The sequence below is a fragment of the Varroa destructor genome, unplaced genomic scaffold (assembly GCF_002443255.2).
Source record: "Varroa destructor unplaced genomic scaffold, Vdes_3.0 BEIS01000007.1, whole genome shotgun sequence".
NCBI lineage: Eukaryota > Metazoa > Arthropoda > Arachnida > Mesostigmata > Varroidae > Varroa > Varroa destructor.
The window spans coordinates 2,584,967-2,611,697 of NW_019211460.1; the positions used below are offsets into that span (position 1 = coordinate 2,584,967).

General features: G+C 39.8%; 2 protein-coding genes across 12 annotated transcripts in view; one reads left to right on the forward strand and one right to left on the reverse strand.

Annotated features, from left to right (window-relative positions):
- Nucleotides 1–3,800, forward strand: part of Pect (phosphoethanolamine cytidylyltransferase) — a 23,596-nt gene extending 19,796 nt beyond the window's left edge. The window contains exons 13-19 of the mRNA XM_086975045.1: nucleotides 937–1,029; nucleotides 1,359–1,453; nucleotides 1,761–1,894; nucleotides 2,390–2,522; nucleotides 2,839–2,934; nucleotides 3,180–3,238; nucleotides 3,428–3,800. Coding sequence (XP_086831171.1) covers nucleotides 937–1,029; nucleotides 1,359–1,453; nucleotides 1,761–1,894; nucleotides 2,390–2,522; nucleotides 2,839–2,934; nucleotides 3,180–3,238; nucleotides 3,428–3,545 — 728 coding nt within the window. The 3' untranslated portion in view covers nucleotides 3,546–3,800. The remainder of the gene's footprint in view (nucleotides 1–936; nucleotides 1,030–1,358; nucleotides 1,454–1,760; nucleotides 1,895–2,389; nucleotides 2,523–2,838; nucleotides 2,935–3,179; nucleotides 3,239–3,427) is intronic.
- A 1,214-nt stretch (nucleotides 3,801–5,014) lies between these two features.
- Nucleotides 5,015–26,087, reverse strand: LOC111254402 (lachesin-like). 11 transcript variants are annotated; one of them, XM_086975918.1, is made up of 12 exons: nucleotides 25,696–26,087; nucleotides 25,323–25,515; nucleotides 14,732–14,928; nucleotides 14,396–14,512; nucleotides 14,103–14,162; nucleotides 12,014–12,135; nucleotides 11,484–11,560; nucleotides 10,109–10,179; nucleotides 9,086–9,176; nucleotides 8,840–8,959; nucleotides 8,219–8,411; nucleotides 5,015–7,747 (listed from the first exon to the last, which is right to left on the reverse strand). In XM_086975918.1, the coding sequence occupies exons 2-12, from the start codon at nucleotides 25,348–25,350 to the stop codon at nucleotides 7,552–7,554; spliced, it is 1,272 nt and encodes a 423-aa protein (XP_086832044.1). In that variant the 5' UTR covers nucleotides 25,351–25,515; nucleotides 25,696–26,087; the 3' UTR covers nucleotides 5,015–7,551. The 11 variants fall into 11 exon arrangements, with proteins under 11 accessions (XP_086832044.1, XP_086832049.1, XP_086832047.1 ...); XM_086975923.1 differs by lacking the exons at nucleotides 25,323–25,515; nucleotides 25,696–26,087 and adding exons at nucleotides 21,012–21,261; nucleotides 22,586–22,768; XM_086975921.1 differs by lacking the exons at nucleotides 25,323–25,515; nucleotides 25,696–26,087 and adding exons at nucleotides 21,012–21,261; nucleotides 22,028–22,490.
- Between the last annotated feature and the right edge of the window lie 644 nt (nucleotides 26,088–26,731).

Below are 26,731 nucleotides of genomic sequence, written 5' to 3' on the forward strand. Positions count from 1 at the left end.
CAAATATAGCTAGTAATTTCGGTTCCAGTCTTTGTGGAGGGATATTTTGGGTGTTACCAGAGAGAAAATGGTTGTTCAAGAGAACTCTCCTCTTATGGATAGGTCTGCAACTTCTCGGGCAGCGCGTGATCTCTGCACCTTCTAAACAACACATTCCAGTAATCAGTTCGGTTTGGAACTTGGCACCCTTCTTCTGTGCTGCTTCTATTGCAATGTTTGAATTTGGTGCGGGCACCAAGTGTCATAGTACTTTTTGCCATTGTTTGCCGAAAACATTTTAAAGGCAAAAATGTTTATTTTGAACCCCAGAGCATGCCTCGGACGGCCACGAGACGTGAAGAGGATGACGATGAAGTACAGGTTTTTTTGCGTGAACCATTGGCTCAGTTATCCCAAGAATCTTCGTTCATCTGTGTGTTAACTGATGCGCTATCGTCAATCTATAAGGCAGCAAAATTTTAAAGGCAAGAAGAATTTTAAAGGCGGGTGGGTCTAGCGTCAAGTCGGTGAAGGTACTATTGCCAACTACTTAAACATAAGTATGGATATTATTATTCATGCAATAAAAAAATGAAAGAAGAAGAATTTTTCAGCAGGATATATTTCTGATACGTCAGCATGTCGACACTTTCGAAGATTTCAAGTGGCTACCCTTCTATATAAACGCAGAACGCAAACAGTAACTCGACTCAAGCCGTCCAACTGAGTTATGAACTTGATTTTGCCCTGCACAGGCAGAAGGAGACACAAGTAGATCTTATTGCACGACAACACCAGACCTCGCGTGTCTTCGGCGACGTAGAAGAGGGAACACATTCACAACAAACTCTTCAGCACCCTTCTTATTATAGCCCAGAACTTGCCTCATCGAATTCACGCAGTATGGCATGAAGAACAAGAAGCTCGAGAAGAGAGAGAAAACTGTCTTTTGATTAGATCACCTTTATGGATATCCCCTTCATTCAACGAAAAACCGTCTGCTGTCTAGACAGTGGAGCAAGACAACCGAAAGCAAACAAAGCTTTAACAAGGGAAGTTAGTTTCTCGCAGAACTTAACAGTAATTACGTTAACAAGTACGCTAACAATATAGGTACTTTCTGATCGACTTGATACTTTGTGTTGTGTGATAGCCATTTCGATCTAAGAGGTTTACCCTGGTTTTTAAAGCGTAAATACTATTTGTAAGTGTGTTAAACGTGTAATTATCATAAATCTACTTGAATATGGGTTCCACGAACTTAACGCTATACTTCCTTCACACTCGTATATTTCTTTCAGAAGTGGGAATGCAACACTGAAATAGGTCTGTGTAGTATGGCTTTGAATATAGATTTTTTTTTCTAAAACTTTCTATCTAGGATTCGTCAACCCACAGCCCGTGGACAGGAATATCACAGTTTTTACCTACTACTCAGAAGATCATTCAGTTTTCGGAAGGAAAAGAACCAAAGGTTTGTTATTAAAATCCTTAATTCTTTCTAAAGGTTGTATATCGGCCTCCTACACGGGTTGTTTTTTTCAGTTAACTGTGAACAAGAGAGTTCAGACTATATTTGGGCACGTCTTCGCTAGAAATAAGCATTTGTTTACTAGTTGCACTACTCTGTTATTGAAATTTTTTGCCAAACAGACACGAATAAATGCATTAAGCGTCAATTCTGCAAAATATTTCAGTATATAACTCGTGAGTCAAACGTAGACCACCGGAGTGTTCTGAGCTATTTACTTTAAATTGGTTCGTAACGTTTTACTTTACAGCCGACGGACAAAATCGTCTACACAGCGGGCGCCTTCGATCTCTTTCATGTCGGCTACGTTGAATTTTTAGAACGAGCTAAAAAGCTAGGCGATTACCTCATTGTTGGTCTGCACACAGATCCTATTGTTAACAGGTTAGATTTAGTGCTACTAATAGATTTATGGTACATGGTTCTTCGTCTGGTAAATGACAACTGAATGTTCAAAATAGATACGATCGGCACGATGTGCTTGTAAGAAAACCTCAGATGAAAAGATGCTTTGTCAAGAAAGTCTCATTTTTACTGAGGTATCAGTCTTCAGTGTCTTGATCTTGCCTGGAACGTCATCGCGGGATTCCTCTCTAGTGGAAGATGGGAAATTTTAGTGAAATTGTCTTAGTGCTATAATCTACGTTGCACTCGAAAGATTTATTTGAATTATGCATCCTTGTGTTATTCATTGCAATGGCTTTATTCCTAATCGGGGCAGGGAGTACTTAATTCAGTAGAACGCGTCGTGGTAGGCTTACCTATGTTGTCGTTGTCGCATTCGCGCAGAAGCTTGTTGCAAGAAAGAAACAAGCTATGGTACCCATTCGCATTAGGTGTTATCTATTAAAAAACAAATGCTATTCGGAACATTTTCAGGTACAAGGGATATAACTACCCTATAATGAACCTTCATGAGCGTGTTCTGTCGGTGCTTGCCTGCAAATTTGTTAACGAAGTTGTGATTGGTGCACCTTATTACGTCTCAAAAGACCTCATGGAACATTTTCGGGTAACTGATGCGCATACACGTCCTCGAACGTAATATTTCTTTCAATGCATGATGCTTCGAATGGCAAAACCTGCGTATTGATAACTAGTAATACGCTTCCTCAGATTGGTGCTTTATTTAAAATTCATAGAAAGCTAATTACCAGAGAGACAGATCGGTCTTACATGAAAAATTTTGACTTGCACGATATTGAGTAAGTTTGTCTTGATGCATCGGTTCAATTATAGGTGAATTCCTGTTTTTTTTTTTTTTTTTTTTTTTTTTTTTTTTTTTTTTCATATTCCGCAAGAGTGAGAAACGATGCTAAACGTTTCAGGTGTCGGTAGTCGTTCATGGTACGACGAATATTATGGCGGACGTCGATGGGCGCGATCCGTACGAAGAGCCCAGAAAACAGGGAAAGTTCGTACAGGTTAGCATTCACATATACGTAATAGACTAACGAGCACCAGGCTGCAAAAAGGAGCCATAATATAAAATCGAAAAGTCCTATTGCAGCAAAGCTAACTAAGGTATTTTTATTTTCGAATAGGCAAATTTCTGAAAAGGTTTTCTTCGGTGAGATAATCGAGGCTGTCGTACAGATGGCAACTCCACTATATCTAAACGTCGACTAGGCAGATCCATGACTGAAGTGTTTTATGATACCAATTGCAGGTGGAAAGCGGTTCGTCGGTCACAACCCACGAAATCGTCACGCGAATTATTAGCAATAGGTAAAGATTTTTAGACCTATGTACTTAATTAAATTAATTAATTTAATTAAATTTTCTGTCGTTTGTTTTTTTGACTAGTAAAGCTTAAGGTTACCAGAGATCTGTTATAGCTCTTTCCCCTATGTTAGCAAAGGCTCTGTTTTGTTACCTTCTTCTTACTTTCCCGTTGTCTTTTTTTTTTTTTATCAGGCTGAGATTCAAAGAGCGCAATGAGAAAAAGGAAGCGAAGGAACTTGCGGCGTATCATGCGTTTGTGAAAAACCGAGAAAAACAACACACAATTGACAACAACACCGGCGGAAACTGAGTGAGAAGGATGTATGTATGTATGGCCTCCTATAGAATACCTACATAGTAACTACGTGACTACCTCTGTGAACGGAAGCTCTAAATTGATTTAACAACAGTCCATCAACTGTTCAAATCAAACACAATTATGCCACTGAAGCCCAAAGGACATTCGATATTTACTGTTGAGTGCAGACAAAATGCATACGATACAGGAGACCACACCCAATAAATTTTACCGATATTTTGATAGGAGGCGACTAGCTCTCCGCTACATGACTGCCGTTTTAACTGAGCCTTAGAGTCGAATGTGTATAGGAGTTAAATAAGTGTTTATAGAAAAATGGTGATATATATCCCTTATAATACTTGCCTGTTGCAAGGTGTACGCACTTATCATATAGATATGATAGACCCATAGTGCCTGCAGGAAACCTCGTCTACTAGGATTCTAAGAAAAATGTACAGCTCAATACAAGATGCAAGCGGCACAATCCAACAACTAGTTGGAAAACATAGTCGGTAGGTGAAAAGGTAACAATAGATAAAAAGCCCCCCTATCCGTATAGCAAGTATAAGTGGTCCAAAGTTCCTAAAATCGAGGCGAAAAGTGCCTCATTGCTGAAATACTTTAATTGAATGAGAAGAATATCATTCGTTGTTGTTTTTGTTGACTTGAATTTAATTGTGTGTTATGAGTGGATCTGTGATGAGATACGTCGAATGAATTTAAAAGGGTGAAGGCCGCGCTGATAAATTTAGGGTCCGAAAGTAAAGCAGGACTGGTAAATGTGGGCATATGAATAAAGCAAGTGTTATACATGCGACCAGTTAGGTTAGGTTAGGTTAGGTTAGGTTAACGTGATAGGCGGAGCAAACGTGGACTGAACCGTGAGGGGAAAGCGTCAGCCTCAACTTCTATGGCTAGCTCGCAAGCAGCAACGGTGGCAGCAAAGGTTGTAACTGAATTGAACGTACACATAAACATTCGCTAGCCTGGTTAAAATACTAATAAGAAATAATTAGATACTAAATGATAGATAGCTAGAAATTACATGTCAGAGCAGCATTTGAAGCTAGGTTAGGCGAGACGTTTGCTGATAGACGATACATCATGGGACACCCACTCGAAACTACAGCCAGAATATAAAAGAGTTCGAGCCAAAACATCACTTCATTTAGACGTACAATATATAGGTAGATTTACATTTGATGAGATACTCTGGCGGTAGTTGTTTACTAATGGAGCTTCAACGTGTACTTTTGCTAATCCGGGCTCAAGGAGGAGATTCGAAAGAACATAATAGATATTGAATTCATATACCCTGCATATTTTGACATGATACAGTATCTTCTAATCGTTTAGCCCCACCTATAATTTGTACTACAAAAGATTCACGAGGGCCCTTTGCTACACTGGGGAAAGAAATTGCGAGGCTCTTATAACGAGAAATAAAAAAATTAAATCACAAAATACAAATCGCTCTGTCCCATTTTAGCTACGAATGTTTATTTAACTTGCAAAATCCACTAGATTATCATCGTTCTCCTTAATGGCTGTTGATACAATTATTTATATTTAGTATACCGTCATTGTTCAATTCGCTAAGTCGGTATTAGACTAATTGTGAGGAAAATATTAAATATACATATATGGCCACAAGATCCGACCGGTTCTATCTATATCGGACCAACAACATGTTGCATTTGGACCTTTCAGAAATAATTTTACAAAGATTACCGCTTTTTTCTTCAAAAATCGCCGGCGTGTGTTGTCGATGGGTCTTCAAAATTAGGGTGATGCACAGGTGCTTCTACGGCAGCTGTGGCAGTGGCCTCTTGGGCAAACGCTTAGCAGGGAATCAATAGGCTAATTTCTATCTACCACCTCCCAATGCATACATCATCAACGTTTAAAAAAAAATACTGCAAAACGCCCGCGGACACTTCGTTACGATACGGCCAGTTTCGTCCAAAGCGTGTTAAAATGCGTTCTCTTGTTTGTCAAAAAGATAGCCCTGAACGAAATTGCAAGAAGCTACCGTGTTACCATCGTTATCATCAATTTGTGTTATGTACGGTTTGTCGAAAACGTATCGACAGTTTTAAGAATATTGATTCCTGCTAAAGAGAAAAACCTAGAAATGCATTTAAAATTCCGTGAAAAATTCTGACAAAATAGGATATTCAATAGTACTGTGTTTTAGCATTTTCTTGTCACGCACGCGTAGTGATTTTTTGTGCCGCTGTTAGGCTGGTCTACCTCGTGTCGTATGAGGGAACAAAATATATTAAACATATATACCTATTCATGTACGCTCACAATAGCAGACGCGCATATATATATATATATATGTATAATGTTTTATCATCCAAAAAACACACAGAAAATTCCGTTATTGCACGTTCTCAAAAGATATATATGTGTATGTACGTTTGTGTAAAAAAATATGTTATATATTGCATTCTGCAGAGTCAGACGCGCACGGTCTATAAAGGAAAGGGATTTGCTCCATATAAGATATAATGATGATAATTAATAGATAGACGCTCACAGAGGTGTTCAGAGATGGCCATACTGCAATGCAAAGTATAAAAAGTCACAGGTTCAAGTACGCTAATGTGCTTGTTACGCTCATCCATACAGCATGTGTCCTCGTCAAAAACACAGACAACGGCGATTTGGGTTAATTTCTTGCCTCGTTTTGCTGCCACGTTCTTTTCATTGTTCTCACTAATAATCGCGTGGACGTTTTCGAACTAATTGACCCTGTCTATTGTCTACTGAACACAACTTTAATCTTAAATACTGTCCCATCGTATCAATATAAAGTTGCCAAATGAACAATTTGATTTTTCGGTCCTGTTCTAATTTTCCTTTCTATAAAATCACACGGATTTTATTCAACAAACAAAAAATAAGCATGTTTTTGGCTTATTTATCGAAAGGCGGCAACGCAGCGGCATGTCCCAACTATAGGTGGGCGTTTAGTTCGGAGTCAACCTTTGTGTCTGTACTTAGATGACGTCTATAGGACGCTGTATAGCAGTGGCACAATCGAAGCTCAAAAAAATAAATATCAAGAAACTATCGAGTTTTACGAAGCACACAAATCTTCTTCAACACTGCAGCAATGGGATGAGATATACAAATATCAGGACTCATTATGTTAGCCCCATCACCTCGCCCATCTCAGTTATTACTATTATTATTAAAAACTGTTACAGGATCACACGACAGACCTTAACTAAGTTAACGTCTTTGACTCCCCTGTTTATCCCTACCGCGCTGCGCATATTCATATATTGAGTTGTAAAACTCACGCGCATCATTAGGTATATATACAATGAGGTATTGTTTTTTGGACATCAGAAGTGATCGGATCCAATTTTTGTGAGACAGAACTGGCGTTGCGACTGAATCTTTTCTCGGGTAACGTTCACTCGAGCAATATTACTATGTAAGTTAACCTAAAGACTGCGTCTAATTTGCCATTTTATGCCGATATGGACCGTTTAACCGTTCAGACGATTTTTGCGCCAACGGAAAAGGATTTGCCACCTCTAGAAAATAAGTTTGTTTGTGCACGCAAACGGTGTACAAAGTGACGCTTTTTTAGATATGGGTTACATGTCACATTTGTTTCCGTCGTTCGCATTTTTGAACTCCTGAAAAATCCTATTATGCCTTTTTCTCTGTATTCTTATTTAATGTGCTATGATTTCCTAATAGATAGTAGGAAACGCTACTACATTGATTGCAAACCAGAACAGTGGCCCCGAACATCTTAAATAGTACTCCTACGTTTAAATGTATGCTAGGTTATGTATAAAGAATGTTCCTGCCATGGGTCGGCGTCGAAGCTGCTTTTCTTTGTCCTAGAGACATATGTCTTGCATATATCAACATGGCAGTAAATAGTTTACTAGTTTTTGTATTGTCGCAAGGTGAGATACTTTTAGCTGGACACGTCTGAGATTAGGCCTTCACACGTGCTTGAACGTGTGATTGATGTTTGCGCGTCTCAATATAAATTCCGTCGGGTTAATAATGTGAGCAGTGAAAGCAGAACCGCTTGGAAGCTGACGATGAAATATTTGCTTCCTTTTGGCCTCACCGTCGCCGAAAGATACTGGGACTCGCACGCCGGTGGGCAAACGACGGAATCACTTTCAGCTAATGTCATTTTCCTGTCTGCACTCCCCAGTTTATTGATGGCCCTGTCATCATGCACAACAAAACGAATAAATAAAACATTGATTATTGTAGACCTGCAAGGATCGGCGTCCCCCACCCAACGGTGGGGCGGATTCATTATTAGGAGCCGTTCTTCAAAAAGCTTTTATTTCCATCTTGCGCATAGTTGAAGCTTAAATATATCATAATAGGATATTCGTTAGGTGTAGCAATACATATTGTATCTACGATTTAATTAAGAATCGATGTAAGACTAGTGTCCTTCGCAACGTCTGTTAAGGCCATTGAGAATCTCCTGGAAAACTTCCTATGCATCTACTATTATTATAAAGCGCTTTGCGAGGAGATTACTGAACATGTACCGCGCACTCAAGCTATATGCCTAAACATCTTCTCCTCTGTTGAAGAAAGTCCAAGTCCTGCATGCAGTCCTCATATAGCTACAACACAGCATGGAGCTTTTTGTTGATGTTCGAGCAACTGTCGTGTTTTACCTGCAAATATAGTTTCCAAACTGCGATTTCTCGATAGCGTGAATCCGTAATGTAGTGTCTGTGAATTCATAACCCGTATTCGAGATTGAGATCTTGTAATGCTGATTGGTGTTTAGCTGGTAGCCGTCCTTAAGCCAGACGATTGAGGGCGCCGGGTAGGCTTCTACGTGACAGGCGAGTTCTGCAGGATAACCTATGAAAAACGACGGAGAAAACAAACGTGGCTGATAGATGAAAAACTGACTTACTTATATGCCGTTACCTGCGTTAACTTCGCTTCTTGTAACTTCGCTGCTAGCTGTTCAGACGTACATTTAATACTACGATAAGGAAATAGATTAAAAAGTTATCAGTAACCCTATGCAGATGAAGTATTGCGGACTGAGAGAGAGAAATTTAAAAATATTCTCAATATTCAGTAGTATCTGCGAGCCTCTTTCTTTGCCACTTATCCGAGTGTGACATGACAGCGCTTTCCTTACGGCAAAGCTTTAGCATGATAGGCTCACAACCGTTCATTATCAATGGACTTAAAAAGAAGATGAGACTACATGTGCCTATCAGCAATTCGTTAGCCATCTGATATGGTCCGAAGTGCTTGCTAGTTCGGAATAGGCCCACCTGAGTCGCTTTGATACGTTACGGTGTGGATCGGCCTACATCGAAGACTAATATTCTGTTCCATCAGTATGACCTCTTGACCTTCAGCGACGCACGTAGCTCTTTTACATAAACGCGCCACTAAACACAAATACAAGCAAATACGACATAGCATCCCTTCGAGTTTAATTTAAAACTTAATTAGTTTTTGTATTGTATTGTGTTATAATTAGAATAATGGACTTTAAATGAAGTAACGCTTTGTACCAGCGGCTTGCGAATAGTCGCTACGTTCAGCGCGAACAAATGGAGCAAATTCCACTTCAACCCCGATGTTCCTTCTGGCTCCTCGGCCGACCTGAAACAGATGAGGACAAATTAATCGTAATATCTTTTGGTCAATTGAAATTGATCCTTTAATAATACGTTTGGTAACCTTTGCATAACTATGCGGAGTTAATCTTCGTTCGTATGATAGGTGATTGATGCCTTAATAAAGCTCCAAAAATTATACTTTGAATTCAGTTGACTACGCCAGAGTTACCTAAATCTGATATGGTAAGCCTTAGTATTAAGTTAAGTAAAGTCGAGGTTTAATGAGAAGCTGCCTCCAATGTACTTTGCCAATATTATCCCAGGAGGTGTTTAAGCTTGCTTAATGACAGATTGACGTTGTTCGATGACTTCACATTTAGTCAGATTCAACCTCTTCAGGACAATGAATTATGGATTTTCTCAGGGAAGAACTAGTAACATCTTAAAATTTAGGGTAATATGCAGATACAAGGATATATCAATTCAAAATTTTATATCTGTTAGAATAGGATCAGTTGGGAATAGCTGTCTTTTTGCGATGTGTGAGTTTATCGGAGGGGTCTAAACTGCCCGAGTACCGCATTGTTGTCGTAATTAGCCATACTCATTCTACCTATTACAGTAGGGGCAGATAGGGTAGATAGAGGAGGCGCAGTTGGTGCTGATTATTAATTACCGCAAATCGGTTGCTCTAAAGTCATACAAAACCAGCTATATAAGGTTAGTTAGTTAGTCTTTTTGTAAGATGGCACAAGAATCTAAAGAAAGAGCTCTGGCACATCGGTTAAAAAAAAATCTCGACACCTGACTTATCGTGTATATTGGCTACTTTGAAGGCTTATTGTTTACGTGTATTTTCAGTTAGGTATCACTTTTAGAGGGCGGGAAATTCTGATTCTACGAATCAGGTTGTACGCTAGTGATACAAATAGCTTGTTCCACTTTTATGACCTATAATTTATTTTTTACTCTTACCTGATTGTCTGCGATGCAGTAATACGTACCACGGTCGTCTTTACTCACATTGAAGATATGGAGTACATTACCTGTGAATGCGTATACCCACCCGCAAAGTACAGCCGTTATGTATGTGGGCTAAAGCGAAAAAAACACTTCGTTACAAAGCAAACTAATGACGGGCTACGGCTAGCAATTGAAAAACGTCTAGTTTACGTTACGGAATGGCTTCCGAATGGTCTCAGAAACCACGTATTGCTATGTGAAGAGTTTAAATTATACAGGAAGCCTGTGTATCGATTCCTATGATTCTACTCCCCTACGGCATCAAGGAGCGTGTACAGGGCTTACTAAAGGGAAAATCCTTACTTAAGTTTTATTAATTAAGGCGTAGTGTAAAAGGTCCTTAGTGAAATGCTCTTTGATTTTTACATAATAGCTAGGCCATTTTGCTTGACGAAATGAAATTTCTACTTATTATATTGGTCCTGTAGACAAGGAAAGCCTTCGCTGATTGAAATCCGAAAACCATGACCGCTGATCTAGTATTTTAGTTTTTGCACCTGATCCGTACAGCCATGAGCTACCCCATTAGTTCTCACCGCTCCGAAGGCTCTCACAGCGCCTGGTGATGTTTCGAGTGGTTGAATATTTAACCTAAGCAAAGTTCGTTTTCTTGCGTTTTATGTTCAACATTCAGACCAGTGCAATATTCGAGACCGATTTTATTTCCGCTTTTGGTAGAGCTATGCATCAGAGCCCAAAGGCATATTTTTTAATTGAATTAACTTTCAATTATTAAAGAACCCGCCAAGCTGGTTCATCATTTAAGGAGGCCATACAAGTGTTTTTACTGGTGGTTTAGAACACAGCGAAGCATGTAAATATGAAGAGGAAAAGTCAATGACCGTGCTAATCTGTATGATTTCCGAAAGCAAAATTGCCTGCCCCACACTAGACACTGACAAATAATTCTAATTGTAGCCATTTTTTTAGAAACATCCGATACACACAGTAGTGAAAATGATCTTTTTCAACTCTTCGCCTTTATGTGTGGATAAGTATTTTTATTTCCAAAAAAAAATACGCATTTCTATTTTTTTCCACAAACTAATCATCATAAGAATAATAGTGAAAAAATTTAGATGACGTAAATGGCCTTATAATTATTAGGAAACCTGCCTTTGTTAAGTCCTCACTCAATTAGGACAATAGTTCATACTACGTACATTTTCGCTTTTTTAACGATATTGAACGCGAGACTTAAAGTAAAAGCTGTATCACTTACGCAGAGAAGATCTCTGCGTAAGTGATACAGCTTTTACTATAAATAATATTAAGTAAATTTCGCAACATGACTATAATATGTAATATAGAGATGCTAAGGGTTCACCTCGGTAAATAGATCCTCCCGTGGGAAGAAGGTTGTTGTTTTCACGTCGCCACGTAATACGAGGCTTTGGCTGACCTCTGAAATAGACATTAAAACGACAGCTTTATTTGATCAAGCTTTTTCTTGGGAAAGGAAGGGGAAGGGAAAAACTGTCGTAGCTGCGCTATGATTTAGTCTAAATCCAATATATAATTCGTGCTTAAACAAAAGAGCTCCCCTATCGATGTTATTTCCTTTGTTCCACCACGTATGTGTGAAATGTCCATTTGGGGCCAGGTTTTTGTATATGTATGCGTGAGTGTGCGTACGTTTGTACGGTCTGATTCGTCCGAACTCTAACCACTTATATAAAGTTATTCCTTAGTAAAGTTGCCGAGCAGTATATACCATGTACTATTCCCTGATCCGTTCAGAAATTAATAGGTACATCAGGAAAATAATTTAATGGTGATTTTTCTTTTCGACTAATTTCGATCTCGAAAACGTATAATGTATCGAACCCGGGTATTACTACTGTCAGTTCAATTTACTTGGCGTAACACTCCAGGGTTGCGTTGGCTCCTGTCGAGGTGATAATTGAACGGGTCGAGTTGTCTGAAATGATCGGCGGTACGCGGATAAACAAGCGAACATCATGCGACAGGATCGATGTCTGAAATGGTTAGCAGAAAGTTATCAACTCCCACGACTAGTACCAGCGTGAAATACGTTACTAACTCGGGGATCTCCTTGAAAACAACACTCTTTCCAATGAATTGCTCGGTGTGGCAGCGAAACAGCTGTCCACAAAATTGTCAGGCCTAGATAAACGATCGATAGCTGACTCGGAAACAAGATTGTATACCCTTCTTCCTTTAAAGGTCACTAATAATCGTCATTTGTTTAAATAACGATCGCGTAAAGGGGTACAAGGTGAGCTAGAACGAAGCCCATACGCATATATTGTATTCGTTCAAGTAGGTAAATCTCCAAGAATTTATTGCCACACTTCGAGGTTTTCTTGTCGCAGAACCAGCTAGAGAAAATCGTATTAGAATTATCTATATTTATTTATTAAAAGTGATAGGATTTTACAGGAATCTGTCCGTGACCCCCAAGTTTGCCCCTATACCCTTAACTAACTGCAGTGAGAATGTGTAAAAAACTCAAGTGTCATCATTTTTGACTGCCGGCACAGGTGGTACAGAAATCGATATCAAAAAAAAAAAAAAAATAAGGCTATTAATGAAAAAAGTGGTGGAACTCAATATTACGCCATGTCTTTTACTAGCTTCGGCAGATTCGTGATACATATGAGTAGGACACTGCTGCCACGTGTCATAAACGTGGATTCAAGCGATAGAGATTCGCTAGTATAAAGACGTACGCGTTGTTCTAGCCTGGTTCGGATCAGAAGTGCACATAATCGTCTTCGGTATCTGACGTACACGTACAAGGTAAAGCTTCGCGGTAATTATATCCATCGTCGTTGCGTTATTGTGTTTCGTCATATTATGTTTATCAGTTGACAGCCGACGTATTTCCCGTATAACTTTACCTATTCGACAATATTAGTAAATAATTATGGCGGTGGACAAAAATTGTCAAAATTCACCGATACTATTATTGAAATATCGTCACAAACATGCGAGGTATGATACACTACAACGTAGAATACAACATCACAGTAGCCGTGTTTCTTTTTGTATGTTTATATACAATAGCACCCCTGAAGGATGCGCCTGCTAATGAGCGTTAAAGAGGATGTCCTGTGCCAATATTAGTTGACTGATAGATAATGTTAGACCATAATGTACCATTCAGTGCTTATTAATTGTCATCAAAGCGATTTCCGTATATGGCCATATGGTCCTAGGCCACCTTCCGCTTATAGAGTCAATAGCTAAAGAGCCTTTCTTCAATCGAAATATCCGGTTAGAATTTGCCGGCTGTTTTCTACTGCAAAAGATTTGAGACAGGAGATAATAATTAAACCTACGACGATTTCGGTACGTCGTCGAAAATGCTAATGTAAATACAACGATTAAAATCTAAATTCTGCGAAACACAGAGCCAGCTAGAAGCAACGCTTAGTCAATATAACTGAAAAAGCCAAACGAGCACTGAAATTTTTTTAGCTTTCTTTTCGAGCATTTTTCTAGCTTCTAAAAACGGCCACCAATCCAAAGAACATAGATAAGGTCGGTCAGTTAATAGTTTAGTTTCGTTAGAACAGATTTATTTAGCTGAATAGGTTTAGTCTATCTGCAAAGTACCTGTACCAAACAGATACACTGTACATTTGTCAAACGTTTTCAGTTGCGAGGGTCAATTTGATTGAATAGGACGCAGTTAACTTACATATCCAACTCGAGAACACATAAGAAGCGTCCGTTCCAGATATTTCTATGAACGTCTAGGCGAAAACTGGGAAAAGATGTCACCTGAGGATTACTGATTTAGGAGATAAACAGTATTGGTATTATGATAATTTTCTAACCATGATGCCTGTCTTGGATGCGTTTTCTATAGAATGTACTAAGATAAGCTGTAGTGTGGCTGTCATCTATCGATAGGTTACTGATATTCGAACTCTTAACCTCCATGTAGTACAATGAACTATCAAAGACTCTAACCTACCTGAGAAAGAATAACTCTGCACTGGTAGATCCCGCCATCCGTCTCCTGGAGCTTTGTCACCTGAATTCACGCGATGATGATAATTATTGCCGTTGCAGGCGTAATTGCGCCGGCCTTACATACGTAGGAAAACTGTATGTATCATCATAGCAGGACTATGCTGCACCAGCGTAGCGGTGCCTTTAACTTTTATATTTGACTTTTTCCTAAGTGGTTCAATTTAGCGACAAAGAAGTAGAGTTTAAACATATACTGAAATATAGTCTTTACTCGAACGCGTTCATTGGTCGTACCTGTAAAGTATACGAAGAGGTAGTCGCATCATGCCGAATAGAAAAACGTTGATCAGGAACTATTTGCGTGGATCCTGACGAGATGAACATAAACTTCTCAGGATTGTCATCGTGCAACTGGAATATCGCATACCGTAGATATCAAAAAATACTCATGATTCCAGATGAGCAGTTACTGGTTATCGGGGGAGAGGGAAAAAGGGTATGGGGTTTAATGAGCTTCTGTCACTACTACAATTCACACTATCGTGCGTTAAATACATCGACGTAGAGCAGCTATGAAAAAAAAAAAGTCGCGGGAAAACTAACTAAAAGAAGCACAATCAAACGACTCACTTTCACCCATAAAACTGGGAAATCGTATGCATATTGTACACTGCAGTCGAGATCAACGGTGTCCCCTATGTTGACAGTTTTCGCCTGTGAGATGTGCGATATTGTCGGCTGTTGTTGTGCCACTGCCCGGATCACAGACTGCAGACTAATCACCAATACTAATAATGTGGACTGATGTATTGCCGCCATTCCTTTTCCTGATGTAGGAAAATTTCTGTTATTAGAATAAATAATATATATTCAAGCCATCGGATTAGAATACTCAACAGATATCAAGCATAAATAAATGTATTTTATTGGACGTTCGGGGCTTCACCACAGAGCAATGATAGACTACTATTTCTTGGTCAGGAGGATCGTACACAGATTATACCATGACGCATTGCACGTGCAAGCACGAGCGACATTATTTGCTTCTTCTCGAGGATACGGGTCCCTACAGAAGCTCAATATATATTTCACTCAGAATAGTTATAAAAAAAAGAAAAAACAATTTCTATAATTGAAGTTCTTTCTTTTTTGTAAAAAAAAAAAGGAACATTTTATATGCTGTATGACACACGAACTGACGCTTTTCTTTCTATTCGACGCTCTCGACAAATCGTTTGAAGCGGAAGCTCATCGCGCGAACCTGCACATATATTTATGGTCGACGATCTAACGGCGATGGCATGTTTTGTTGACGACGGCTCCAGCACCTATATCTACGCTGTTTCATATTGCCGCTCCCTGCCAAAAGTAGCGAGCAGAGCAGTGGCAAACAAAGATCTTCAAATTTCACACGATTTCTTATAACCGTTGTATCAGTAACTACCTCTACAGAACACAAACGTCTACATTACCTACAGTATAGTCACAGGTTCTATCTAGAGGTGACACTAGTTTTCCTTCTAATTCCAGTACGTAGCCCTCGAGGTCGCCTTCTAATCAATGATCTATAGTATAAATTACTCTCGTATCCAATGTTGTGCAGACTTTCACTGTATGACGATTCCGGCAGGGACGATTGTTTCGAACGGTAGAAAAATTATACCCTTTTGAAATTAGCTCAAGCATAAAAGCGTTATGCGGTCTGGAGTTCCTCGTTCCATTGCCGAACACTGTTATCGAGGGTTGCGAGAAAAATCACTTGAAAACTTTCAATCGTGATTTCTTAGTGGAGTACTAAGCAGTTCGTTTGAAGTATAGTTAAACGAGATTTCCATATTTCGATAATGTTGCGTACCTCAGCTGTTTGGGTCTTCGTTTAAGCATTGAATTAAAAATAATTTTTATTTTTTTAATGTAATGACTAAATTGATGTTCTATAGAACCTTCCTTCGCTATGATTACTTCAAGTGTACAATTGAGAGGCAGATCATACAATAATCTAATTTCGATCTACCATCGATTTGCATTCAGAACCACTTCACTGGGCTTGATTAGGGAAAAGTAACCGGGGATCGGCGATAATACTTTAAGGCTTTAACTTTAAGACTGGAAATTAGCGTAAAGTTACGGCACAAAGCTAGCTGTTTGAGAGTAGCTTTGTTTTACTGGAACATTTTTTTTCCTTTCAGAAACAAAGTTTCATAACGCTTGATCCATTAGAATCCAAAGTGAGCTATATAAAGACATGTTCCGTGTATTTAGCAGTTCCGTATTTTGATTACTATGAAGGGATGCTTGTTGCTAATTTCGTATAATCGCAGTTAGTGACTGGTTTTTGGATTAATGAGCACCCGAATTGCCGGCCGATTTCATTAAAGACTACTCTACCATTTGGCAAATGAGGGTACCGTTGTTTCAATACTTTTTATATCTACCGGTATTAAATATAGCAGATGTTCGAGATAGAGCCATTTTAAGTGCTACATTAACTATATGTTTTAGAACTCTTTGACTGTCCACCAATAGTTTATCACCAGAGCGGAATCCATCTGTGGAAGGGTGCGCGCAGTGCTTACCCTAGCTTCGCTACGTAGCAACACGCGATGCAGGTCTCTGTCACAAGTAATAGATAAATAGCAATGAACTGGCACTTCAAGCAACCGTGTATCTGATCGCTCGTCGCGCCTGTTTCTTTTTCCAGTTATCAAATATGCAATATCAAATTGTCTTCTTATATATTTTCCAGAAGTACACACGGGCTTTGCTACTCGTAATGCAAGCCTGTTAATGATTGTCGTAAAAACTTTACAGAGTTTGCTCGACTGGTGTCTGTTTTCTTTAGATTCAGGTTTTTTGTTATATATATATATATTTTTTAGTTTTTTGTTTATGCTATAAACTTTAACCCAAGAGCTCAATTTGGCCACCCATAATTTGCATGGTCCGTCTTGTTGGTCGTAGCTAAGCATTCGTACCACTCCGATCCGCCGAATATATAGTGGTGTCTTTTCGTTGAAACAGGCCGTGTCGTGGTAAGTAGTTAAGCGGCCGTTGTCCACATGGCCAGTTGGCCTGTATCGCAGTCCTATTGGGCCCCTGCTTCATTTCAATAGCAAAATGAGAATGCGCAACGTACCGAACGCGTATTGAAAGACGTTTTTATACAAATCGAGGCTTGGGATAGATCATCGCAGTCACTAATTTCAGAGGTGATAACCGAGGTACCAATAGTTCCTCTACATATTATATATGGCGTATACTCACATATAAATACACACATATAAATATATTGCACTATAGCTATCTATATATCTGATTAGATTAGATAATAAGCTACCACATTTTTTAATGAATAGAAACAATTTCACATTTATTTCATAGATAATAAAAATAAGAAAAAAAATTTTCATGACTTTCTTTGTTTCTCGACTAAATGACTTATGCCGTCTCGCCAGCACGAAGCGGGTTTCTATGTGATGAAGCTTTCCAACCACGTTTTGAGTTGTTGATTGGAGAAAGACGTAAAGCTACAAAGGCGGATTGACTAGTGAACCGAAAAAATGTCCGGAAAATATAGAGGATGCAACAAAAACCTTCCAGTAGAAGTTTTGAGGGGTAGCTTTGGCGTTTTTGCCGTGCCTGACCCCAGGTCGTCGTGAAGCAGGATGATCTGATCTCGTTTGCCTGATCTTTCCTTTTGAATAATATGATTAATTTGTTTCAGTTTGGTCAAGCAAACCTACCAATTAAGCATCTAATTTGTAAAAAGCAACACTTAATTAATCAAGCCCTTGCAGTCTCACCAAATGCAACGCATAATCTTTGCTGGATGAAAGTCTGGTTCTACCCTGGGCCTTGGCTTTTTTTTACTGGAGCTATCCCTTCCGATCTCTTGTTCATGCTGACGCTAACTCTGATTAGCGATAACGATTTTGCGCAAAAATCGGTCGTTGTGGCCGCATGATGCTACTTTCCGGGCGAGATGTTCAGATGCAGCGTGAAGTCATACACACGTACATTGTTGGATCCACAGAGTTCATTTTCAGTTTCCTAGATTTCAGTTTCCGTGCAAACCCAAGAGACTTCAGCTCACTCAGCTTTGCTCAGGGTTGCAGCACATATTTTCGGCCAATTCTCGAGTCGCTTGTCGGCCGTCCTGCCTCGGAAGTGCCCTTAGATTGTGGTCATTAAATTGAATCGGACTGCCAGAGCGGAGGCATCTCCTAAGTCTCAGACAGCATTTCGGTTAGCCACTCTTGAGCAGTCCCTTCACTAATAGCGTCGTTGCTCCGAGGCTGTTTCGGCAACGTTTTTGCTTCGACGAAATGCACCGTACAAAATGTATCAAAGATCGGCCTTTTTTTAAAACAACCATCTCTAAGGGCTTCCTTCAAGCTGAAGCAGCACTCATACGACAATATTGTCACAATACACTGATCGAGCAGCGCTTTTAAGCAATATGTCAGAAATTAACAACAAGTGGAAAGGGTACAAGTGGGACAGAAAAGCTACTCAGCATAATACTTACATGTATATAAGAATGGGGTTTTGCTTGCAGCACTGGTAAATCAATCGGCCATAACGAAATTATTGACCTTTCAATAGGTGACATTTCAGCAGACGGAATCCAAAGTATTAAAATGTTTTAGCTCTCAACATATGATTTGGTTTTAAATACAGCCCACTATCTCCAGCTAGCCATTAGTCGCAAGGGTGAAACTACCGTAAAAAAACACTATTTCTGCACACAGAATCTTTTCCGAGATTTTTTAACATAAAAAATCGCTGCTTCCTGACTGCAACATCGTTTCAAACACTGCTACATATTGTTGAAGTAGCCATACGGATGAAGTTATCGTTGTTCCAACTTTTTACTTAACAATTCCAAAAGGTTTATATCTTCGCTTTCCGCCACATCAGAATCTGCAACCTTAAAAATGTTTCCATTCCGCGAATCTCTTGGTAGACAAATGCATCTGTGTTTTTATACCGTGACTTGCAGAAAGCAGAAAACAAAACAGCAGACAGAGCGTACAACTCAGAAACAGAAGAAGCAAAAACCGGTTTCATAACATCAGAAAATCTGAGTGGACTCGCTGTTGCCGCTTAGCGTCGACTGCGATCAGAGGTCGGGGTGAGCTGCACGGTGCTAAGCGCGTTGGCATTCGATTGAATAACCGTATTAGTTGCGCTTGTTTTATGGTACGCCGGCTTATAAAAGGCAGGAGGATACTAACGCTTTCACGCAGAAAGCAGCACTATTTGCGTCCCCCTCATAACAAATACTTGAAGAAAAATATCGTCTCGAGCAATCTCAAGTAAGGGTAAACTTTTAAAAATATTGATATTAAAATGATTTGAGATTTGGCAATGATAAAACAACGCAAACTGCTACTACAAAGCAGAGTTACAGATTTATTAAAATCCAACGACACTAAGGTCCCACACAAATATGGTCACAAGAATAAAATATCCGTTTAACGTACATTGATGTCTGTCCTTTAAGCAAATGACAACATATTTACGAACAGAAATCATCATGTCGCACTGCTCACATCATTGAGACATGTTACCTACGTCCATCTACAAGGTTCTGCCGGTGTGTCAAAGGGACCATATAACTCTAGGTGGAAGGGAAAAATCTCAGCTTTTATATCGAAGCTTGAATTTAAAAAAGAAAAGAAAAGAAAAGATTGGTTCAAGCCAGGGGCTCTAAGGTGTCACTGGAACGCTGAGTACCGCCATAGCTACTGTTAGTACTAAAACTATTATCAATTTCAGCATAAAAAATCTTGTCATCGAAATAGTTAGGTGAGCGCTCCTCGATACTAGGGCAGATCTAATTGTCTATTAGTTTAGGATGGCCTACTCTATCTAACATCTTAAAAAATATATTCTGTACACTATCAATTATACAGAGTCTGATTATAGTGATGCAGGGGCCATCGTTGAACCGTATCTACTGCTACCAGTCGTCTGGCCGTTCGTCATCCTTTGATGAACCTATGTGGACCTTCATTTAGTGAGCCTACAGCCGTCAAGCGTATGTTATGTTTTTTTTCGTAAAATAGTCCAAGCTGTGCAATGGCTCCCCAGTTGTCAGCATGTCTCTTTGAAAGAAGCTTCTGAAAATACGTTTCACCCGAAGTGTTTGTACACAGTACCGTCAGGTATCGTAACGTTTGCTACGGAGCTTGCGATACCATAATGCTATATTCTTATAGAAGATCAGAGATATAGAGTTTAAAGTCGCACGAGAACAATTGTTTTATTCTCCTGATAATATATAAAATGTTTTTCTATTATGAACATGGGACATATTGTAAAAATTCTAAAATTGGGCATAACTGCCTCAACGACCCCTTTCAAACGTCAACTGCTAGAAACTGATATTTCTTGGCAAAACAAGATGCTTGTGAGCGTTTGCGTGAAAAACTTCGATATAATCATTCATTAACGTTGTAGTTCTGAACTGCCCGCTGGGTTTGAATAAAAAAAAAAACGCAAAGTTTTTTTCTTTTGGTGGTCGGTAAATACCGATTCGGTTAACGCACGCTCTTCGTTGCCAAACATTTCATCATAAATGAATACAAATGCCCAACTCAATAGATTTTTTTTAGCAATAAGTAGACACCTTATTGAAACTGTGATCTTTTCAATAATCATCATTACTTGTCTGCTACTGGAAGTAACCAGACTCAATAAACTAGTCAACTCAATAAATTCAATAAACACTAGTCGTGTTTGCCGGAACGTTATCTTAAAGGAAATACTCTAGTGAAATAATACGTGTTCTGTAAATAGTAACTATTCCAGGAAAGCCATCACACTTCATAAATCCATTCGTCTTATCAAACAAGAACGACTTCAAGTGTACATACAATCAAAATTATAGTCATTTCTTACACACCAGTCCCCTAGCTTCTTGTCAACGGTGTCTTCCGGACGGATTGTAACAATAGAAGAAGTAAAGGAAGAGCGTATGCTTTCTTCAGTACTTTTCCGCCTTCGTTTGTCACAGCAACTAGATGAAAGCACAAATACTATCAATAGGCGAACATCAGCAGTCTGCGCCCGTCCGCCCTTCTGGTCCAGTACAATGAAGAGCCTAACTGTCAGAAGGGTGCAGATTGCTCGTCACATCGGCGTTGCCTGCCAGGCTGACGTATATCAATATTTCCTTGTTAGCGAGTAGACTAAAAGATATCCTTCATTCCATGTACCGAAAACACGAAAATTAGTGGAGAACGTGATGTTGTCCACCCAACAAAAATACGTTTATCGTATAGGATAATTTTCAAAGCAACCGATCATTACTGCCAACACAAATGCGCAGAGATAATATTAAAGCAACGTTATTACTAATGATTAAGAGTCATTAACTTGCAAGTACAAGTCAAGTAAAGCTCACATGCTATACTTATGCACCGAAACTATAAGAAGGTTCAGTTTACTACGGGTTACCCGAAAAAAGAATTTTTGATGAAGGTGAGGAGCCTGACATCATCTTCATGAAGTAATGCATCCCTAGAATTTTCTTTTGCAAAACGTCATCATCAGTGCTATTTCAATATATATGAGTAGTTGTTTGCGATTCTTGCACGGTTTAATAACTAATGGATTTTGCGTCTTCCTTGCGTTAAGTGTTCTTGATGGACATCGTAATCGAATTCTACCATTTTTTTTTGTGTGTGATTTTATCTGTCACTAAGATGAGCTTCGTGGCTTCGAAATGGCCTATCTCCTGGCAATGGCATAGCCAAATTAAGTTTCATGTATGTACTGCTCTTTGCAGTTGACCTAACTACAATGATCACAGTCAACATAAGCGAAGATTAATTAAAAAAGATTCTTGTCTACTCACAATGGGCTTTTTCAGTTTCATCTAAAGAACACACACAGTATGTCTAAGACGCGCTTTCTAACCTGTATGGGACGAGATGGTGTTGGTAACATTGCCATGTTCGCGCGGATATTTAGCGGCAGTGACAGCTCTCACCAAGAAACCCAATGATCACTGACAACTTTGTTCATTATCTGTTTAGTAATATCCAGCTGGGCACTATACGGCAACGTCGACCCAACGACGCATCCCTTCCGTACGCTATGTTTACGACAGCTCAGCAGAGCTAAAAGAATTATTTGTATGTATTTCTGGTTTCAGCTGACCACGCTCATAAATCTTGTCCAAGTCGTTGTTGTGGGTGAATTCCGGCTGATGGCAACAGCACAAACTTAGTCAAGACTAAACATCAAACACATCAGCTGATGCAGAAACAGAACAAATCGAACGACCGCGTCATCCGTACGCTATAGCACGTTTCATCAAGGAGATTTGTTAAGTCCGAACGTCCGGGTAGAAGTTGCATAAATGGTCTATTTAACTGATAGAAGCACGTTCACAGCCAACAACGCTGTCGGCAACAAACAGGTTATTGGAATAGAAATGGCACCTCTGACGTCTCCCCTCGGATTAATGCTTACATTGATCGTGCTGGATGAGGACGAAGTAACACTTGCAACACCTATGCATCATCAATAGCGATAGCTGGTTGGACGCAGGCGCTCCTATCGTTCGCTCGTCGGGCGACAATACTGTCGATCTGTCGACAGGGCCGAGCATAAGTCAGTGACTCCTGCTGGCGCCGTCGTCGTCAGCGCTGGTCTCTGTTTTTGGTATTTGCCAGTGTTTTGCTGTGATGTCGGTTTGTCTTTGGGAGAAAGCGTTGGAAAGGTATTATGCGAATAACCTCCTCACAGTGCGCTGCTGTCGCGCATCGACTGAACCATTCCCAAAGCGTGCGAGCTTCGAGGGCGCGCCGCTGTAATCCGGTGGCGCTGCCGTCGTCATTGAAGGGCGATGTCCGTCCAGCCAACATCGATGACGTCCACAGTGCTTGTTCATAGTAGTCAAAAGAAATGGCTTTTGGCATATGAGCCCAGCTTTCCACACAGCGTCTAGAAGTCTATCGACCTCAGCAGCTTCCTCGATTAATTAAATCCAGTAAAAAGCTGTAGTAATCGTTGTAAACATGAGTTAGAGCTGAATGGTTTATTTATTTGTTCTATTGATAGAGATATCATATCACGATTGAGAGGCTTCTAGGTTTTGGACAAGAAGGTCACAAGCTACCGATAAAGCTTCAAAAAGCTTCTACCTTCAATGGCAATACTGTTGAATAAATGATTTGTACCTCTGTGAGGTGTGTCAAAGAGAAAATCTCTACTGCCATGCGCCTCAAAAAGTGGCACATGTACTTAGGAGAACACCTCTATGTACATAGGGCATAGTCGGCTGCGCTTACATACATAAGTGACTTGGGCGTGAATTAACGTACTTCGTGTGTAAACAGTTTGTCCACGGACCACGTAGGATGGTCCTAATAACGTGCGTACCTACTAGACTTGAGGAAACTCAATGAGGTGAGTTAGCTCTTAAACGAGGCGCAGACTTCGTTATGTGCCCAGGCCAGCCGCCTGAAGCAATTCTTTAGAGCAATATCGGACCTAAGACTCAGAACACTTATTCATTTTACATTCAGATGCAATATAGATTATTAATCAAATGCATCAGCAAAATGTGTATTAGACTTATAGAAATATTTCTTTACAGACATTTTGATTAGAACAACTGCAGCGCTTAGTGCTACCATTTACGTCGACAATTAACAGTGGTTTCCAAGGTTTTAAAATAGAAATACGAGTATGCATGGAGAAACCAAGATGAGAAACAAGTTAATGAGTAAATTTTAGCCCCACTATAGAACGATAATCGGCATCACTACGCCAAGCAGTGTAAAAAAAGACGTTTCATTTTATATTACATCACCAAACACACGAGAAATCTTTTCCTCCCCTCTCACGCGCGCTATTGCTTTTCGTCGCTCTTTTTTCCCGGGTGTTTCCCACCATTTGGAGCATCGCCTGATAGGCCAAAGGTCTGAATGAAACCATGCAGAGCACTATAGCAAAATCCGACAAGATTAAAGAAGATTTTAAAATCGTGGTGGACGAACAAAAGAGCCGTCATTGTTATCAACAGCATTATGGTGACGATGATGATGATGACAAAATGAATGAAAAGCAAGCGGCGACGTTTACGGTGACGCTGATCAGGAAAAGGAGATCGTGCGTGTTTGTGTGGGCGGGTGGGCGTTAGCATTTAATAATGGCTGCTCTTTTGACGTTTATATCTTTTCTCCTTAAATGTCCGTTCAAGTAAATGAGCACACAAAAGTTTATTGAGAACTTCCGATGGCTGGTTGGTTTGCTTTCCCTGAAATAACACCGTACTGCCATAATCTATTTCTAGTTGTTATAATCAACCGTTGCTCATAAGTGGTAAGAAACCCCGTACGTTTGGTGGCCTTTAGCTGGTGTTATTTTTTCAAGATCTATATTTTTTTAATAACGGCAAATAGTACTTTTATGGGTAGATCCATCTTTAGGCTACGTCAAAAAGTATCCCTTCTACACCAGTGAAACTCATTTCATGTTTGTTGTTTAGTTAACTACGTACGAGCGGTTTTCCTTTGAAGATTTTTTGCTTTAACAAAAACGCGCTATACGAGCCTGTCTACCAGGCCATGCACCAGCTTTAAGAAACACATACGATTTTAGCTTCTCAACGAGATGGTGATATCTCTCATACGATTGGATACAAAAGTATGTATGTTGACTCCACAGAGAGAAAATAAAAGGAAAATTATCGTGGCAAAATAACGCTGGACGAAGTGCCTTGAGTAAATATTTGGAGCACTCTGTTAAACATTATATGCTAGCAATCGGAGCTGGGGCATTTTCTGCGCCTTCCCTTGCCCCTATTGATCGTCATAAGTCGCTCTGCTCACTATACCAAATGTCTTACTGGCTTGTGTGGTAGGATCAAAGTGCTGATGTTTTTTAATAATTTGACTGGAATCGAAATAACTCAGAAATGTACTAAACTCTGTATAAGGTGTACCTCAGACAAAAGGTGAATTTGTAAAGTTCGTCTGATGCACCTATAATTATTATTAAATAACTATATTTTTCTTGCCTGACAGGTCTACGCCAGACGAAAACAATACTGCATAGAATATTCCAGTGTGTTTCTTCTAGAATGCGTGTCGAGTTGCTTTACAACGTCTTCTGCATGATTCAGTGATGATACTGCTACAAAACCTAGAATAAAAGCTTGACGTAACTGCACATACACAACTAAAATTGTCATATCAAATACCTTTTGTGGTCCTTGAAGTAGGTGCCATCGCTAACGCTTCGCATAGAGTGCACAATACAGATGTAGTGAAAATGATTCGTTTAGGACCCACCACCGTCCCGATTGATAGTCACTGATGACACCTCTTGAGTACTGAAAGCAGTTTTTTGTTGTGGTTTGTACGACGCACGCGGTACACTCCAAGCTACAACTTCTAAAGTAAATAATATAATGTGTTTAGTAAGGGTGCAAATCAAAGCAACGAAACATTGCACAGTGTTTATTTACACTGGCTTATTTTACTTGTCCGGATGAAACACAGCACATAGCTGTTAAATGCTTTTCATATACAATTAACTAATTGAGCATTAAAGTGATTGCCCGATAAGCTTACCTGAGCTCACCGATCATCCCGCGTGGGCTATAAAGGTACCGTTAATTACTGTCTCTACGGCACAGCCTAAATTACCAAGCACTGATTTAATCTTGGTTTCTTTAATCATACACGAAACGTTATGATGAAGTGCAAAATCTACAAAACAGTATCACCTGTGAATCACTGTGATAATGATACAATACAGGCGTCTCCTAGTACTCGCTAACTTAGACCATTAGCTCTGATTCTCTCACTGCGCTGCTTCATCTTCCCTTTTTTTGCTCGCTTCCGTGAGCCTCCGTTAGCCGATTTGGACAACCTGGCGCCGACCAGACAGCGGATGTTATCGCGCAAACGACAGTAAATGAGGCAGGGAAACATGCTAGGATGCTTTGGCGCTACTGTTCGTAGAGGGAAAAACTTGTCCGATCTGTCGTCTACTTGGCGCGTTTGATATTGCTGTTGTCATGGAAACCATTGCGTTGCCGAACCATAACAGATCCGCACGAGCAATATTGGACACAGCGACGGCAGAAGCCGCAGCAGTAGTTACATTGCAGTTTATGCTACTGTCGCTGCTGTCGATCTTCGGTTTATAATCGTCCGCTGCTGCCTGTTGGCGGCGGCAAAGATAAAAGCAGTAACGCGAGAGGTCGCGACTATCGAGCGACGCGGAAAACAAGGAACAGTAGCCGCCGTATAGAAATAAAGATAAACTGAAAGGTGAACAGGAGTCTCGAGGAGTTGCCGAAGCGGGAAGTGGCGCCAAACATATTAGCGTTGCGGCTGAGTTAACGCAGGTTGCGATTTTCGACGTTTTAATAAACGCTGATGACCAACAGGTGCCCATTGGAACACCCTTGCAATTGCTGCGAAATTTTTTCCTTGACCAAGACATATGAATCAACTATCGATCTATATGTCTTTGTTGCAATGCGCTTCCTTTGTTGCAAATGGCTTATACGACAGGGGGTTAGACAATGTCTAAAACTATATTATCAATCTAGAAGCTAGTTATACACCAATCCAATGATTCCACGTTTATCTATAAACG

Coding starts and splice junctions, on each gene's coding strand:
- LOC111254402 (XM_086975918.1), bottom strand. CDS start 25,350: ATGGCACCTACTTCAAGGACCACAAAAG. Junction 14,163..14,395: donor CCTCTTCGTATACTTTACAG/GTACGACCAATG, acceptor GCGTGAATTCAG/GTGACAAAGCTCCAGGAGAC. Junction 7,748..8,218: donor TTTGGAAACTATATTTGCAG/GTAAAACACGAC, acceptor GCATGATGACAG/GGCCATCAATAAACTGGGGA.